The sequence below is a fragment of the Orbicella faveolata genome, unplaced genomic scaffold, assembly GCF_042242905.1.
Source record: "Orbicella faveolata isolate gen_17 unplaced genomic scaffold, um_ofav_v1 contig_12, whole genome shotgun sequence".
NCBI classification, from domain to species: domain Eukaryota; kingdom Metazoa; phylum Cnidaria; class Anthozoa; order Scleractinia; family Merulinidae; genus Orbicella; species Orbicella faveolata.
In genome coordinates, this window is record NW_028301539.1 from 24,407,403 (window position 1) to 24,424,276 (window position 16,874).

The 16,874-nt window shown below is 40.0% G+C and overlaps 2 protein-coding genes across 2 annotated transcripts in view; one reads left to right on the forward strand and one right to left on the reverse strand.

The window, feature by feature from the left end:
* The first annotated feature begins 42 nt into the window (after positions 1-42).
* On the forward strand, positions 43-6,326 carry LOC110059539 (uncharacterized). The gene is made up of 3 exons (XM_020766247.2): positions 43-2,079; positions 3,468-3,755; positions 4,135-6,326. The coding sequence occupies exons 1-3, from the start codon at positions 1,407-1,409 to the stop codon at positions 4,938-4,940; spliced, it is 1,767 nt and encodes a 588-aa protein (XP_020621906.2). The 5' UTR covers positions 43-1,406; the 3' UTR covers positions 4,941-6,326.
* LOC110059487 (condensin complex subunit 1-like) overlaps positions 6,095-16,874 on the reverse strand; it is a 30,188-nt gene continuing 19,408 nt past the window's right edge. The window contains exons 19-35 of the mRNA XM_089282922.1: positions 16,615-16,699; positions 14,380-14,454; positions 13,965-14,026; positions 13,626-13,758; positions 13,383-13,467; positions 12,534-12,728; positions 11,953-12,203; positions 11,526-11,637; positions 11,188-11,311; positions 10,750-10,801; positions 10,255-10,358; positions 9,515-9,692; positions 8,994-9,088; positions 8,780-8,860; positions 8,003-8,186; positions 7,632-7,773; positions 6,095-6,701 (exon numbers count right to left, since the gene is read on the reverse strand). Of these exons, the coding sequence (XP_089139048.1) occupies positions 6,304-6,701; positions 7,632-7,773; positions 8,003-8,186; positions 8,780-8,860; positions 8,994-9,088; positions 9,515-9,692; positions 10,255-10,358; positions 10,750-10,801; positions 11,188-11,311; positions 11,526-11,637; positions 11,953-12,203; positions 12,534-12,728; positions 13,383-13,467; positions 13,626-13,758; positions 13,965-14,026; positions 14,380-14,454; positions 16,615-16,699 (2,356 nt within the window). The 3' untranslated portion in view covers positions 6,095-6,303. The remainder of the gene's footprint in view (positions 6,702-7,631; positions 7,774-8,002; positions 8,187-8,779; positions 8,861-8,993; positions 9,089-9,514; positions 9,693-10,254; positions 10,359-10,749; positions 10,802-11,187; positions 11,312-11,525; positions 11,638-11,952; positions 12,204-12,533; positions 12,729-13,382; positions 13,468-13,625; positions 13,759-13,964; positions 14,027-14,379; positions 14,455-16,614; positions 16,700-16,874) is intronic.

Below are 16,874 nucleotides of genomic sequence, written 5' to 3' on the forward strand. Positions count from 1 at the left end.
GCAATAAATCAAAGGAAAAAAAACTACTCAATAAATTAAAATGAAAAAGATTTTCTAGTTGACAGATTTTAAGACAAACATCACTTTGTTCTTTAGATAAAGCAATTCCAGTGTTATGAATGGGTTATACTGTTACATCATTGAACCTTGTACACAGATCTCCCACGGCTAGAAATGGAACTGGGCACGAGACTATACCCACTGTAAAGACAAATACTAATACCACTTTATTACTTTTAAAAAAAAAAAAATTAGTTGTAGTGGCGCGACATGGATGGTTATGTCATTTTACCCTCCTACACAGATCTCTCTCGGCAACATCGAGCTAAAAGTGGAACTGGGTACGAACCTATCCCCATTGGCCTTACCAGCCTCGTTCCCAGGGCCTCTCTTTTTTCTGCCCTCCCGGGCTGGAGCGAGAGAGGAGGGCGGGAAGATAAGAAACCTTGGGAACGAGAATGTGGCCTTCCTGGGCACCAGCTTCGCTCGGCTATGAAGGTCGAAACAGCTGCCCTGAGCAGTTGTTTCTGTTATCTCCTTTCTTGTCGGTGTTTTAAAACTATTGCCAAACAAAGATCATAAATGACTTTTACTGTCTTTTGAGCGAGGCCGTATTTTACCCGTAAGCTTCGTGACCACTTATCACCCTCTCGTGGTTTGCGTCATCAACAAGTTAAAATAATATCAATATGGAACCTTGTTATCAGGTTATCAACTGGGAGATGAAAAGTTTGTTTTACGACAAGTTTAATCCGCTCAATACAATAAGACCAGATCAAGAAATAAGTTCTTATGCCAATTGACAATCTAGTTATAATCAGTGTATAATATCTTAAAAGATGTTTAATGTGTTCAATTCAACCTGCATTACACGGTTTTTAGCTTCAAAATATTCTGTAACCGCGGAATTCAATTGAAAACAATAACTTTAATTGTTAAGTAAGCGAAGGGACATAATTTACATTAATGATGTGTAAACGTAACGCAAGTATTCGCTTTAGAACGTGCTAAAACGCGTGAGTAACTCGGTGTTATGACTAACATTGTGTACCAATTAGGAAACACAGATTCAAAATAACTGGGGATTCAGAAAGGAAGTCTGTTTTCTTTAAAAGAGTTGAATGGTAGTTCGCATCTTGTTGTTAAACATCAGCGGCAGGGTATTCAAATTTTATTTAACATCACTGTTGTTGTCGGTCAACTGATGTACAAAAGATGACATTGTCATGTAAAGTCAAGTCTTTTTCAGACCTCAGTTGTAATATTTTATTACTCTTTTGGCCACACTTGCTCCCGCTGGCAACGACCAATGTTTTTGAGATTCGCCAACCATATCACCTTTCATTAATGGAAAATCTGTCCAAGTTACAGTTTCGCCGGTCTTGAGAAACAACACACCTTCTGCAATGGAGTTTCAGCAACAACACCCAAACACTGAGTGGTCATCTTACGGCGAAGAATTTAAGAAATTGTCTTTTACATCGCTGACAGATCTGGAATTGGACGCGTTGAACAGTCTAGACGAGAGCATACGATGTCACGAGACGACCGACATTGAGGACGTGCAATTTAACAAGAGGTTACAAAATAAAGTCGAGCAGTTAGAGCGGCGAAATACCGTAACCTTTCAAAAATCATCGAAGCAAGCCACTGATTCAACCAAGGCAAGTCATCTTCGAAAGTTAAACACTGGATATATTCTCTTCGACGGAGCTGAAATCAAATATATTTCGACTGACGAATCAGAACCTGAACTGCTTCCGAAGCCCTCCGAACAAGCCTGTGTCGATGGAAGTTTCCGAAGCGGGACTTCTGAGAGTTCAACGCGCATTTCAGAACTTCCCTCTCATTTGAATTTGAGCTCCGATGACTTAATTATGAGAGACTCTTTTAAGGACACCTTTTCTCGGATTTCCCTGACTCCACACAAGAGACTGCCGACATATGTTCATTTTTCTACAATGCAAAAACTTCACTTGTTCTTCGTTGGTGCGGTGCCCGTTTTGGCAGTGAACGCTTTCTATATCAGCATTGCGTTTTTCCTTCCAATCCTAGGAAAGCGGAGTTTGTCCGAAATAGGTAGGTGGATTAAGAATCATTTATAGCACTATTAACTTTGTAGACCCTTGCTAAGGTAGTTTTTATTTCCTTAATATTTTTTCCTCCCTGGAAAACTGTTATTGAACAGGTTAAAAATTTCTTTCGACCCGTAATGCTCATAACTTAAATAATGAAGCCAACATATTCAACTGTCGTTTCGAACTTTGAGAGAATTGAGAGGAAATGTGTATAAACTCCTTCACCCTTTAAGATCTGATTTACATAAAAATTTTTCGCGCCGGGCGCAATACTTGGGTCTTTTTATTTCTCGAAAACTTTCGTTAAAAAGCAGTTCGAAAAGTGACGGCTGAACACCTGCTGTCCGTGCAAACAACCGAATTCAACAACATTTAATATCGTATGATAATATCGACATGAAAAGTGACCCAAAAGACAAAGCAGATCATCTTTCTTTCTTCATTTTGTTTAAATAATTGTAAAAAAGAGTTTTCTTTGAGTGACGGCTAAGCCTTTTGCCATTATTTACATTTATTTGTTGTTTAACCAAACTCTTTGTAAAGCGCACTATAATGTATTATTTGGCGCAGCCCAAAATATCAATAATGAGATAGTCATCACTTTAATTCGATAAGCCACTGACATTTTCTGCATTTAATCTGAACTATTAGTCAGCATTTTCATTGTATTGAATATTGCACATGTCTTGATGTTGCATTAATTTCTATCATTTGCAGCACATATCTGTGTGGTCAAAGAGCAAATAAAACACAAAACCACAGATAAATTTCGGGAAATGAAGACTACAAAATAATATGGAAAATAAAAGAGGAAATGATATTCAGAGTGTCACCCCTGTAGGCCACGTTCGATATATCAATATTCTAACATCGATCCGAGGTTTTCGGGTCAAAATTGCAATTTTTTTTTAAAAATTCATTCGTCTTTCAATTCCCAAAGGATACTTGGATACAAAGAAAACACCACCAAATATAGAAGTTTGTCCTGAAAGCCTCGGAGCCATGTTAGAATATTGATATATCGACCGTGGCCTGTTGTTGAGGCAGAAAAAAAAATCGAGGTTACCTAGAAATTTATATCAAATTTGAAGCTGAGTTTCCACACTACCTAAAAAAAAGAATGAAAGCATGAAAAAAAAAAAAAAAAAAAAAAAAAAATTCACATAGTTCAGCATGAACAAACCGTTTAAAATTTAGAAATTTTCCTTCTCGTTTATTAGCATGCTTAGAATTATTTGGTGTGAGCTAACAATTGAAGCCTATTTACTATCTGTAGTGTTCGTCGTGAAAGCCTCAAATCACAAATAAACTACACGCGAACCACAAGTTATATAATTCGTAGTGTGTGAAACCATTTCAAGACACATTTTACCGTTTTTATCTCCACAGGAATTTGCTACCATGTTCCATTTCTTGTCTCCCTGTTGCTAATATTCTGCGGTAAAAAACACTGGGTTCCATTCCTCCCCACCGTTCCGATCTGCTTCGTTTTGATGGCCGTTTCTGTCGCCGTCCTCCCTTCCTTTGTGGCAGCTGGCTTAACGCTGTCCATCTTTCCCATATATGGTGTGATAATCGTTAATGGACTTTGTGCTGGTCTCAGTCAATCACTAGTCAGTCGAATGGTTGTGCTATTTCCGGGAGGAAAAAGCAGTTTGCTGATACGCTGCGGTGAATGTGAGTGATACGTGTTTTGTGTTTGTGTTTAGCAATTTGAATGACAAGTATAATCACTAAAATAATATAACTAATTAGAAAAGAAGAGCATCTATTGCCTGTTGAAACAGAGTTCTTCTGACTAACGTTGACACACGGTGATTAAATTGATTGATCAACTTCCTTGTTTGAATAAGGCTGAGTTGTAAATGTCACTTGCCAGTTCAAATGTTTCCTTTTAGTCAGTTAGATTTGTCAATTTGTCATTTGTCACGCATAAAAGAGGTAAAACTCGCGCCTCTCTTCAACTCACTGAAAGCTCTCGGTGTTTGAGAATCATACAGTGAAACTTACAAACGAGTACTTTCCCCACTAACCTTAAATGAATTTTTCTCCTTAGGTATTGGCTCGCTCTTTCCAGCAATGGTCCAAATCATTCTTATTCTGTCAATGGGTCTGCACTCGACCGAACCACAACTGACTGAATACAACACACTATGCCTTTACGTCTTGTTCGGCGTTGTGTTTCTTGGAATCGTAATCGGATTCGTTTCACTTATCAAACTCAGTAAATCTGGAATATACGCATTATTTGCTGGGCGAGACTGCATTGCTCACAGTCCAAAGAACATAACACTGGGTTCTGTACCAGAAACAGCGAAAAGACGATATCACACTATTAAATGGTATTTAGTCGTAGAGTTCTCATTGTCTCTCGTCAGTTACTTTGTGTTGTCGCTTGCAACGTTCATTCATGAAGCAACTTTACAAAGCTCACACTCAAGCACTGTGCCATTTTGGAAAGTCTACCTCGCTACAGTTTTAATCGCTCTTTTCAGAGTCGGAGACATTTTCGGAAGAATTCTATCAAGCCGCTGCTGTAGTGGACAGCAAACAGTTAACAATGACGTAGCAATGTTCGTTTATTTGTCAGCCTCGATTCTTCGCCTCGGCTTTGTCCTCGCTGCAGTTTTTTTCACACGCACGCCGTTCTTGGTTTACCACAATGTGTTTATGATGGGTTTTTACTTCGTGCTGGCTTTTACAAATGGCTTTCTTTCCGTTGCCATGACATCAAGATGTCAATCATTGATTAGGGTACAGAGGAATGACACGTGTCCCATTGTCTCGCAGTTTATCTGGTTTGCTGGACTGTTTGGAGCAACCGTCGGTATCGCTTTATCATTCGTACAGTTGACTATATGATGTGAACCACTCGAGATCTCGTCTGAATTCACTGAAACCCTTAACGTATTATTTAGCTAATGACCTATTGGAGCTCGCTAATGACACGTTATATACATTTATCTGTAATATACGTTATAGTCAGCGACTGATGCCATTTCATGACAAGGAACTTGAAAAGTTCGGTCTGGTTATTATTTCTATGGGAATATCAAACGGAGCAATCCAAGATAATTCCTGTCTGCGAGAGTTTAGCGTATGAATTTGAACATTCAGAAAGGAAACAGAGGAAAAATAACGAAAGATCTAATATAAAAATGCAAGTTTATAGGACAAGTGACAATAATTAGTACCCAAAATTTCGCTTTCCTGGTTGAGACATGTTAATTTGATGTAATATACAAACACGAAAGACCGTGTTTGACAACGTTTCCAAACAACGAAAAGAATGTTAAAAATACGACGCGTGACGGAGTACTTTTGACGAACTTCAAGGTGTTCGGAATTGTGTTCAAACACGGTCTTTCAAGTGTTTGATATATCTTCTCACTCGAAACTAAACCAAATCAGAAAACAGACAAATAAAATCGTAAAAATCTATGCTAGTTAAGATCAGATGTCCAAACACCGTCAGTCATGATTATTATCTATTGAGTTTGAGAAGCCACGTTGCTGTAACCAATTGCACTGAGAGTTTTCGAATGATGTCAAGCTGACTATATTGCCGTTTCCAAGCAATCTTTGTCTCCTTTAGGAAATGAGCCTGTTGACGTAAACATCTCCCATCTCACATTGTTCAGTAACACCAGCATGGCAGCGGTGTTCTATGGTCGCGTGCAACTTCTGTCACAAAACAAGTTGTAAGAAAACATTGCATTGTGTTTGCCGAGATCATACGCAGCTTAAAGAGGTCGCCATAACGGCGAGACTACCGAATCTTTAGAGACAACAGCGGCGGGTTTTCCGCCCCATATGAAAAACAAGATGGCGGCCGTCTGAGGGATGCGTACGATATTGATGAACACACTGAAAATAGGGAGCTGAAAACAGTCTGTCGCTGAACTTCGTTCTATTACCCGCCAAGCGAAGGACACTCTTTTCAAATTGACAAGTTGATCTCTCCTTTTATATTATCTCAAGTGCTGAGTTATAAAACCAGAGGTCGATAAAATAGATACATCATTAAAACCAACTTTTATTTCCCTCATAACATTATTATCATGTGATAAGTAAGAAACAATTCAAATTATAGTAAAAAAACAAAAACAAATACGCTATCGTAAAAAATAGTTTTGTTTTGTTTTCATAGATGCTAACAAACTCATTCAGGTACAAACAAGTAAAGTAGATATAATTATTTACAAAGTGAATAAAAACCATGTTGTCACGTGCTGCTGACTCTCCTTCGGCCTGATTTTCTCGTACTTTGTGATCCATTTCTCCTTTTCAGTGAATTGCTGCCATTTGTTTTCTTTTTGTTTGCCACGTTAGGATTAACATTCTCCTCATCATCTGAATCAATTCTAATAGAATCTTCTTTTTCTTCTTCTTCTCCCAAGTCAAATAACTCGAGGCTATCATCTTCGTCGCTTTCAAGCACGGGCATTTTTCGCCGCTTTTGATTGGTCGATTTTGCTTTCCCAGGCTTTGGCGGTCTTGCCACGCTGCGAGGCGTTCGGAGAGGCCTGGGGCTAGGTTCTTCCAGGTCAATATCGTCGATCGTTTCCTTCTGTCGTTTCTTTGTCGCTGGCGTTCGACCTTTCTGGGCTCGGTTTGTTTTGCCTGAAGAAAAGAAACCTTGCTCACATAACGATGTCTACTCCGAGAAGTGTGCCGGGAAGGTGCTGGTTTAGTTTGTTTGTGCCGGGCAAGATTACATAACAACAAGCACAGTACATATCAGTCATGGTGCACTGGGCGATACAGGCGAGACAAAGTCTGTGTTCAACAGTTCATATCAACTGGCAGGTTGCCTCTGCCAGCCCGTATGGTCATTTTAGGCAGCCAGTACATCAATTTTATTCCTAATTAATTGTAAAGGCAAGAAAGAGTGCAGATTGTGTTTTGTTTTTGAGTTGAGGCTCCAAAGCTACATGCAGCCAGTGTTTTGTCACCAGCCAGCTGTCCTTTAGCGGCTAGGAGTTGATTGTTAATCCCAACCAATGAAAGCTATAGCAGGTTACCCGTCAGTGGCATATGTATTTCCACTTTTAAGTCAAATCTTAAAACTTATCTTTTTAAATTAGCTTTTAATATTTCTTAAATATGTATATATAAATAAATGATGTAGTGTTTTTTATTATTTTTAAATTTTATTGTAGACTTTTAATACTTGTATAGTTTTAGGTTATTTATTGTTGCAATGCGCTTTTGATCACCTGGTATGTTAAAAAGCGCACTATAAATCAATAAATTATTATTATTATTATCTTCAAGATTTATCCAAAAAAATTGCTAATCGCCATACGAGGAACACAAGTGCATGGTGATAAATTTGAATACAGAAAATCAGTGCTGTCGATAGGTAACACATTTCTGCAGCCAAATAATTTAGGACTCATTTTTTAAAATAACATTTGTAAGGTCACGTGTGTTCTTAGCATCACAAAACTTCTTAAACGTTTCCCATTCTTGAGGGCTCAGGAGAATGCTTGACAGAGGTCGCCTTTTACACGCCTAAGACAAGATGCTGCACGTACACAGCAAACTTACCTCCAGGGGTAGCGATGCTCTTTTTAGTCTTGTTACCAGGCGCCGCTCCTAAGGCTTTAGCAGCTCGTTCGTAGTCCTCCTCGTCCTCCATTCCTTTTGTGTGACAATGGTTAATGCGCTGTTCCAGTTCATCCACCAGAGCCTGACAAGAGAAGTGAGAAATATTAACTCATCCTGTCTGCTTTTCACATACTTTTTAAAGTTAGTTTTGAAAATGTGATAGCACATCAAGACAAAATTGTTTCCTGTAAACCTCTGTGATCGACATTTTGCGTTGGGAAATCTCGTGATCCCAAGTAGACGATCACTGTAATCTTCTCTTAGTTGATCATACGAGAAGGGGAGGGTTTCACACAGAGAATCAAGGTTACCTTGACATCTGGTTTGGCAAATTTCTTGCTCTTGCCGACAATGGTCAGGAACGACTGGTACACGTCTTCCTCGGCTAATTTGTCGTGGAAGCAAGTGAAGTTCTCCTGAAGTTTGCGGATTCCACGCTCATTGTATGACAACATGGACAGACAGAAGGCTAGATCACGCCACTGGCGCTCAGTTCTATGGGAAAAGAAATAAAATATCAACGAGAAAGAAGGGCGAAAACAATAGACTGATTGACTGTTTGACTGTTTGACTGTTTGATTGGAAAGAGCATAACATTAACATTCCAAATGAAACTATTTGATTGATTACTCCTTATTCTCCACAACGTAATTTCCGCAAATATTGCTGAACAATGACCCTGAGGATGCGCCACGACGAATCATCGTTTGAAATCATACCCGCTGTTCTACACGTGCTCTGATCATGCAACGAGCTGAAAAGCTCATTCAGAAAGCGAGAAGCGCAATAGGGTATTTTTTTGATGGTGCACGTAATTTAGCAACTAGATGCCATGTAGCCGTGCTTCTGTTGAGTAACAGATCACAGATGACGTCAAAATGTGGTTTAAAAAAAAAAACACACGTGATATGGGCACACAAGATTCCGCGCGTGTCGCAGGTCGCATATTTTCTTCGAACTCTGACTGGCTAAGAACGCTACAAGTTCTCGAACGTAGGGACAAGCTATGCGAATACTTTGGTTTTTGCTATACGAAAATGTTTGGAAAATCACCGTAAGTCACTAAAAAAAAATTATCGTTATCTTACTTGGTTGCTCTGAATCTGTGGCACAGTTTTTCCACAAGACTCTCAGACTGACGATCTTTCTGAATAAAGGACAGCAAATACCTGTGATGTCAAAACCAAATGAAGATTATGGTTACAAACATTAGTTGATCCTAGGTCTGACACGTTCTCATTGTCGTGACCGACAATGCCACGATAAACACCAGTTTAAATAGCAGCTATAGCATGCTTATACCTCATGATATTTCTGAAAGGTTCTTCTTCAATGCCACAATCAGGGTCTGACAACCGACTTATCACATCTGGAAGAATGTTGTAGATTGCGTTGCCCTAAAAACATAAATAAACAAAAACTATGTCAGGTTTTTCATACTTCTAGTTATTATGCAGTCATACATCTCCCTGCCCCTTGATTTTTTAAGGATAAAAACGACCTTTACAACAAGTCTATGTACATGTATATCCAGGAATACGAAGCTATACTGGGCTCTTTAAGATTTACCATGACAAATCTGAAAAAAGGCAAATTTATCATCTTTTTTGAGTTTGAAAACCCGCAATTCTAAGTTGTGAGTGATGCGACGTATTTCCGCGGGGAAGCATTGTTGATTACAAACAGTAGCATACTGCTGTAATAAGTAATGGCGGCTTTTCAGCCTTTTCACTGGATATACAAACATAATTCTATATAAAGAGTCGTACAGCAAGGGAATTGGCGACGATAACTTTGTGCTCTAAATTGACAAACTGCTTTACCTTCTTTGACAATTCCAAAAAGAACAGCTTGGCTAGATCGGATATCCTGCTGTCTTTATCTTCTAAACACGTGGCCATTTCACTGATCTGGCCTTTGACCTTGACCATGTCATTCAGAATCAGATGCGTGAGTACCATCAGCGTGTTCTTACGCACATGACTTGACTCGTCACGCAATCTGCGGGATCAAAAACATTTGAATCCTTATGAGAAAAAAGGCCAGATTGCTACCATCGTTCAAATGCTAGCGTGACTTCAAACGTGACGTTCGACAAGTTAGTTACACCGACAGGTCTCTGATGAGTCCCTTGGAAGGTCGAAGAGGGAATGATTTTGAAATCCGACATGTTTCTTGTTGCGTTTTTTTTTTCCCGCATTTTTGCCCTTGACCATGCACAAAACACAACTGTTGTTTACTTCTGACTGAGGAACTAACCAATAGAAACGATTTGGTTAAGTATTCATGTATAGTGTATAAGCGCAAAACAAAAGATTTTCCATGGTCGTGGACTTTGCAACATAAATCTTGGCGTCTTTGTTTGTTACTTTGATGTTTGCCGGGGTTCAAAACCACTCCCCTCTTTTAACTATGGCAGGAGCCGGACGAAACATGTAACAGCTTGTCCGGCTAGCCTTGAAGAAATAAAAAAACGTTGTCATGCGTGGTCCAATGATTCTATATTCATGACCTTCCAAGAAAGGGTCTTGGTTGCACCCTCCTGTTATAATAGCAAACAGACCTGGCATAGAGATGAGACGTCCATGGCTCGATCAAGTTGGGAAATCTGAAGGTCAGGTCACCAACGGCTACAATCGTATTAGCTCTGATGGTCGGTTGAGGAGCCTGAGAAACACAAAATGGAGAAGTACATTTTAAATGGCCTGAAAGTGATCGTAAGACAGTTCTCTCGCATTCAATGAAAAAAAAGCAAAGTTTTCTCCAAGGAATAGTGCCCTTATATTTCCAGTTACAGAAATAGCATGAACAAACCGACTACCGAGTGTCACGCTCAAGTCAGTATGACGTCACGTTGCTCAGCGGCATACCTACTGAAAACTGGAGGCTTAATCAATTCTTGAAAAATAGAACACAACAAATGACAATAAAAAGTAATCCCCGACTGTGACGTTTGTCCGACCACACCCTTCTTGGATAACTCCATGAAACTGTCAATAACAACGATCTCTATTAAACTGCGGACGAGAAAATAGTCATAAATCAAATCTCAAGTTACCTTTTCAAGAATAGTGAACAGAAGTTGAAGATGCTCTTCACAAAACTCAGAACTGAAACAAGAGACAATAGCCTTCAGGCGATGTGTACTCAAGGAAAACCAACTCATGAATGGGATATTCGCAATATATAGCGGATAGTTCAGTTTCAGTTCAGTTTTTATTATTGCACACTGTTTACAGAAAACAACTTAACATAAGATGGTTTACAACGATACAGAAAAAAAACAAGCAGAAATTAACTAGAAGAAACAGTATTTAGTTGTGTACAGTGACCAAAGTAGCCAATGAGCTTTCGAGTTGGTCACATAGTGCAGGATATTCGCACAATAGAGCATGACCGAGTTTCCAGTCAAAAAAATGAAAGTTGCATCGAACGAGGCACGTTATGGCGGGAAAATATTAGCTAGAAGTGATTTGGGCCGAGTCTAGTAACATACCTGACTAACATGAACTTTGCCAGGGCTAGTGAAGCTGATGCGCGCAGGTTTGGATCACTGTACCTCACAGGATTACTGCAGACACATACTAACAGAGGGCGCAAGGAAGCCAACAGAGTTCCACCTGTAGATGTCAAATAACAATCATCCGTTCCATTTATCATTAGGAAATTATCGTTTTTGTCTCAAAACTTGCTGCTGAGAAACTTCTATATGTTTTCAGAATTTCAACCGTCGACGCTTCTGTACAGCTTTCCCGATTTGCCAGTATTGCACTTTACTTATTCTATTTCCTAACTTTTTTGGTGAGTAGTAAAAAGAAAACTGTCACATCATACCAGTAACAATCTCGTGTTCACAAATCTTTCGCACATATTCCGTCTCTACGTCATCAGCCGTAGCTCCAGTCAGTCCCAGTTCCTCCTCGATGGTCTCCGACGCGCCTGGATCCTAAAAGAATTTCAAAATTGTCCATGTGTGCGCATACAACTAGGCCCTACATCTAAACGTTCTGCACATAAAACTCACATTAAGAGAATTTTAGCTGGCGTTTCTATCAGCCTTCTTGATGCACATCTACACACCGTACACATCCCTTCGTTACAAATTTAATCCTAGCGTTAAACATACGACTTTCTATAATTTCAGCATTGTTCCTGTGACCTAATTTGACAGAAGCAATGCAGAAGTTGATCTAAAGTTGATTTCTCTCCTAAGCTTTTGACAGCAATCGTTTCTATTTTCGATCCAGTGTGTTTTCGCTACCTTGGCAGAATTGACAGTGGACTCGCTCCCAGCTCCCCTCGTCTTCTTGGCTTGTTTTTCTTTCTCCTTATCGTTCTCCTCGATCACTTGTCTCCGTTTGATTTCTCCTAGTACCCCAACGTCCAAGTGAACCATATGACGTAACGCCACGTGACCTGACAAGCTGAGAAATCGCGCCAAAATACCAGCATGGCACGCGGTTGGAGAACTAATGGCGCGAGTGTCTTTCTGTGTGATGACTTCCTGTGAATCTGAGAGGGAAGCAGAGCAAAATAAACTACAGAGAAACCAAATGTGGTTATTTCATTTCCGCCTATACGTTAGCCAAGATGTTGGTCGCAAATAGGAATTTATCTTGTCGGGTTTCGTAAATGGTCGGTGCCAAACCATGTGTTAAATATATCGAGTGATTAAGTTGAAAGTGAATCATTGCAAGTGATTATAAGATTAACTTCTAAATAACCTGCGATGGACTAGCATCCCGTCCAGGTGGAGTAGAAATACTCCAAGGCTTCAATACACTTTATTCAAGATAGGAATTTTCAAACATTCTACACGAGTCATACGTGGATTTTGTTTACCGTTTTCCTTGTTTTGAGATCCCTGTTCTTCCTCTGAAGTAGCCTTGTCTTGTGTTATTTTATCCAGCAAACACGCTGCTATTTTCTTGATGAGGTTCTCTGCTATCTTCTCAGGATGTTCAGCAAGGAAGTAGATTACATTCAATGCTTGTTCCATCATAGGGGTCCACTCGGGTTTCTCAAGCTTACGGACACCTGCAAATGTTCCCATACTTATAAAAACACACAACTTACAGAGAATTGTAAAAAATCAGTTGTACTTTCTCTATTAGAGGACACCAGGGTGAAAGCCATGTATTGGTTCTCGTCCGCATTAAATTCTAGTATTCTACGTAATTTGTTTCTAGTATATGAAGGAAGCCGAGAAGTTTCTTGTTCGGTTTTTTTGCTGTTCTTGTTTTCCTCAAGATAAAATAATTTTTCCATGCTTCTACAGATTAGCAAAGGTAATGTTTATGAGTAAAATGTACTGAGTGACACCAATATATAAATGACCAAGACAGCTGCTATAATCAAAAACTAGCCTATCAGAGCTCCGAAGAAACGATTTTAGCAATGTAAGCTTGCGAGTACATTTAAGGAATTCCTCTACGAGTTTTATTTGAAAATTGTCTCAAAATTACACGAGCCTTTAGGCGAGTGCTATTCAATGAGAAAATGACCACAAGACTGAGAAAATTACGAACGCGCGCGCGCGCGCGTTAATTTGTACTGCAGTGCAAATTAACAATTACTGAAAACTTGGCCTGCTCTCAGCCAATCACAATGAAGTAATTTTCTCAGTCGTAAAATAAATTTCGATTCTGAACAACACAGAAAACCACTCTTTGCAGTCAACAAGGTACCGACCTGAAACGACTATTGCCGTGAGCCGTTCAAATATCGCGTGACTGGAAGCAAGCCTAAATGGTTCTTCAGCACTGCACCCGGGTTTCTAAATAAGAGAGAGAAAAAAAGATCAAGCCATGAATTGCGTTTAAACGCTTTACGACTTTGTAGATAACTTTATTACGACAAATGAAATGTTTTGTGACGACCAAGATCGCTCAATCCACCAAATGGTGAACTAAAATCCGTTGATTGTTGTTTTACCTTATGGGTTTTGCCAAGTTTTAACAACGCCACGCACGTGTCACGTGCTAAAAGGAAATCCTCTTCCGCTCTCGGTCCCAGGCCCGTGGAAACCAACACGTCTATGTTACTACGCACAATGTCCATCTCGGCCCTAAGACAAAGAATATTACATAGGTGAGCAGCGAATACAGCGAGCAGAAAGATTTGCTTTGGGTGACTTTAGTACGATGTTTGGCGATAAATCACATGTTTTGTTCCTCCAAGTGCTAATTAGTGTTAGTGTTAAGAATGAGTAGGAATTGGAAACTCTTGAAGCATTTCTAAACAAACGCTTGTCCACGATTCTCAAATACGTACCCTGCTAACATCCCCAAGAGAACTAATGCCAGTCTGCTCTCCTCTGGGGTGGTCTGCGGAACCTACAAAGTAACATAATGAGATTATCACTAACGCCTATGATTATTCTAGGCAGCCAGCACTATACTTAGCCTAATTTTTTTCTATCAAATATACGTTTTAATAAGATCGAGTACGACTAAAATTTTGTCGTTCAAATAAATTGCAATGGAAACGAAATAACTCTCACACACTTTTCAATGACTACAGTGACGATATACAAAAATAAACTGTTTCAAGACATACTTCCGTGTCCCTCTTCCCTTGTAGCCATATAGCAAACCATGGCAAACAATGTGTAAAAACTGAGTTGTGAACAAAGAAACACAACACAGTGACTCCAGCCAGTGATGGCGCCTGGACTCTGGATCTTTACCTTCATTGTAAATCTCTCCCACAGCAGCTTAATGACGGCAGTAGGGATTAGTTTTCCTTTCATCAACTCACTCATCTAAGAAAGGCAAGAACAACGTGGTTATTCATATAAGCCAAAGAAGCGATCGAATCAACGATCGAATCAAGACATTTTTCATACCTGCCCTTCAAAGACTAGCCTACGTGTAGCCGTACCCAACCCCCGAGGAAAGACGGGAGGGAGGGAACGTCTACGAAGAGCTGGCGCGAATCGTGTTATGTGACGTCACGCTTTTGCATGAAAATAGATAATGGTTCCTTATTGGATAAAGACCGCGAGCAATACTTTCGAGAATACTGATTGGCTAAAATAGATTTGTGCCAAGCCGCAAAATGTCTCATTCTCACATCTGTACGAGTTGCGTTAGTGGCAATTACAAACGTACAGAGCAGTTTGAAATACCGGCAACTGATGAGATCCACATGGAGGATCGAAACCATGGTCTTGTCTGAACTAAGCCGAACATTGGCACATAAAACACGCAAAACAGTCAGCAGACTTGCGCGTAAACAGCTACTTTTGAATCATGTGGTTCCAGAATGACCAACAACAAATATGATATCCGTGATAAGGATCTACCTACTGTTCTTGCAAACAGCTCAAATCACAGCCGGGCCCGGCGTTACAAAATAGAATTCAAGTATAAAGCAACATGATCACGGTAAATTTCATATTTTGTCCCCCAAAAGCAAATTCGTGGAGACTTGAGAGCATATCTTGCAAACGAATGAGCCTAAACAATGCAAAAACACATGGCAAATTACAGAGGTGTCAAACTCTACGAAGCGACATGCAGAAAACAGCGGAAACCATGCAGACCTGTGACCTACAAAAATTTGCCATAGCACGATCTAACGGCTAACTTCCTCCTTATTACACAACATGAAGTGCCCTTCATAAACACGAATGAAGCGACAAAAAAGGTCAAGTGACCGAACAGAGAACGGCAAATGTACAAATGTCACGAACCGTCGAAGTCTTGTAGAAAAGTCAACCTCTTCGAACTTAAATTCGCGCATTCTAGCGAATTTTTCGGTTGGAAAACAAGGCCAAACTTGTGGCGTAGTTGATTCTCATAGATTTTTGTAATTCTTCCAGGTTCTGCTGCAAATTATTTCTCTTCTTGAGGAGACCATGACACTGCCTACAAATGTACACTGATGTAGCGTTTACATGGAACTCCAAATTTGCGAGCGCGACGTAGACATCAAAGATTGTCTTCTTGTTGTTTTGGACCAAAAACCGCTCGGAATCCTTTTCAATCTCTTTAAAACACAATATACATTTGAAAAGGGACATTGACTTGCAAATAGGTTCGAAAGAATAAATACTTACGTGGCATTTGTCTGCGCGAGGACACGAGTACGGACGGAAAATAATATATAGATTTAGGCCAGCCTAAAAGCGTAGCTCCTGGGCCGGGTTGTTCAGAGCCAAATAACCCAGGAAAAGGTAGAATTTTGAAGCGAGGTTTTCCGTATATTGTTTGGCCTTCTGTTTTGAGTTTTAATAATCACTATAAACACAAAACAAAGCAGCAAAAAACATTTGTATAGAAGAAAAAGTTATAATTCGGTTAACTTTTAATCCTGGGTTAGCGTTAACCGGCTTCCAAACAATCCTGTCCTGTTTCCAACAAGTTAACCTGAGATGAGCCCGCGATCCAATCGAAAACCAGCACTTGGTCAGCGGTCAACTTAAAAAAAACATGCGACCTCAATAAGCTGTAAACTTGAGCCCGCGATATGGTCACGTGATACTGGTCAGCGGATACCTTGTTTTGACAGGTATCAATTGACGGTAACATGGATGTCCAATATCAAAGAAGTACACGGTAAACCAAGGCTGCATGTCTCTGCCAACCAATTATTTGGAGTATGGCGGCCATGTTGCGCGACTCCGTCGTCGTCGCCGTCGTGCGTACGCGCCCACAAGCAATACCGCTAGCCATGATAACCATGAGAAAATCAACTCATGGGTTTCCTTTTCGTTCCTATATGAGTATGGGGCTCCGCTTGGCGGCCCTTCGGGCCGCCGGAGCTCCGCTATAATTTATTTACATAACTTACATAAATTACTGTGACGTCACATAACACGATTCGTGCCAGCTCTTCGTAGACGTTCCCTCCCTCCCGTTTTTCCTCGGGGGGTGGGTACGGCTACACGTAGGCTATTCAAAGACATCACTACACTTACCAACTCTTCTAAGGATGTGAGGTCTCCAATAGATGCTCCTTGAGTCAGAGCGATCAAGTTTTTCACAATCACTGCTGTTTTAGCTCTGTAGAACGACAGAAAAAAACTTCTGACTACTATTTAACGAGAGGCATGTTAAAATAAAAGAACCCTCCAAAAGAGCCGTGTTTCTCAGTCTCGGAGTGGCGACAAAAATGCGATTGTTTACTCTGGGAGATGGAAGACCCCCTATCCCGATTACACTATCAAATCAGTCACTG

Coding starts and splice junctions, on each gene's coding strand:
- LOC110059539 (XM_020766247.2), top strand. CDS start 1,407: ATGGAGTTTCAGCAACAACACCCAAACACTGAGTGGTCATCTTACGGC. Junction 2,080..3,467: donor GCGGAGTTTGTCCGAAATAG/GTAGGTGGATTA, acceptor TTATCTCCACAG/GAATTTGCTACCATGTTCCA. Junction 3,756..4,134: donor GCTGATACGCTGCGGTGAAT/GTGAGTGATACG, acceptor TTTTCTCCTTAG/GTATTGGCTCGCTCTTTCCA.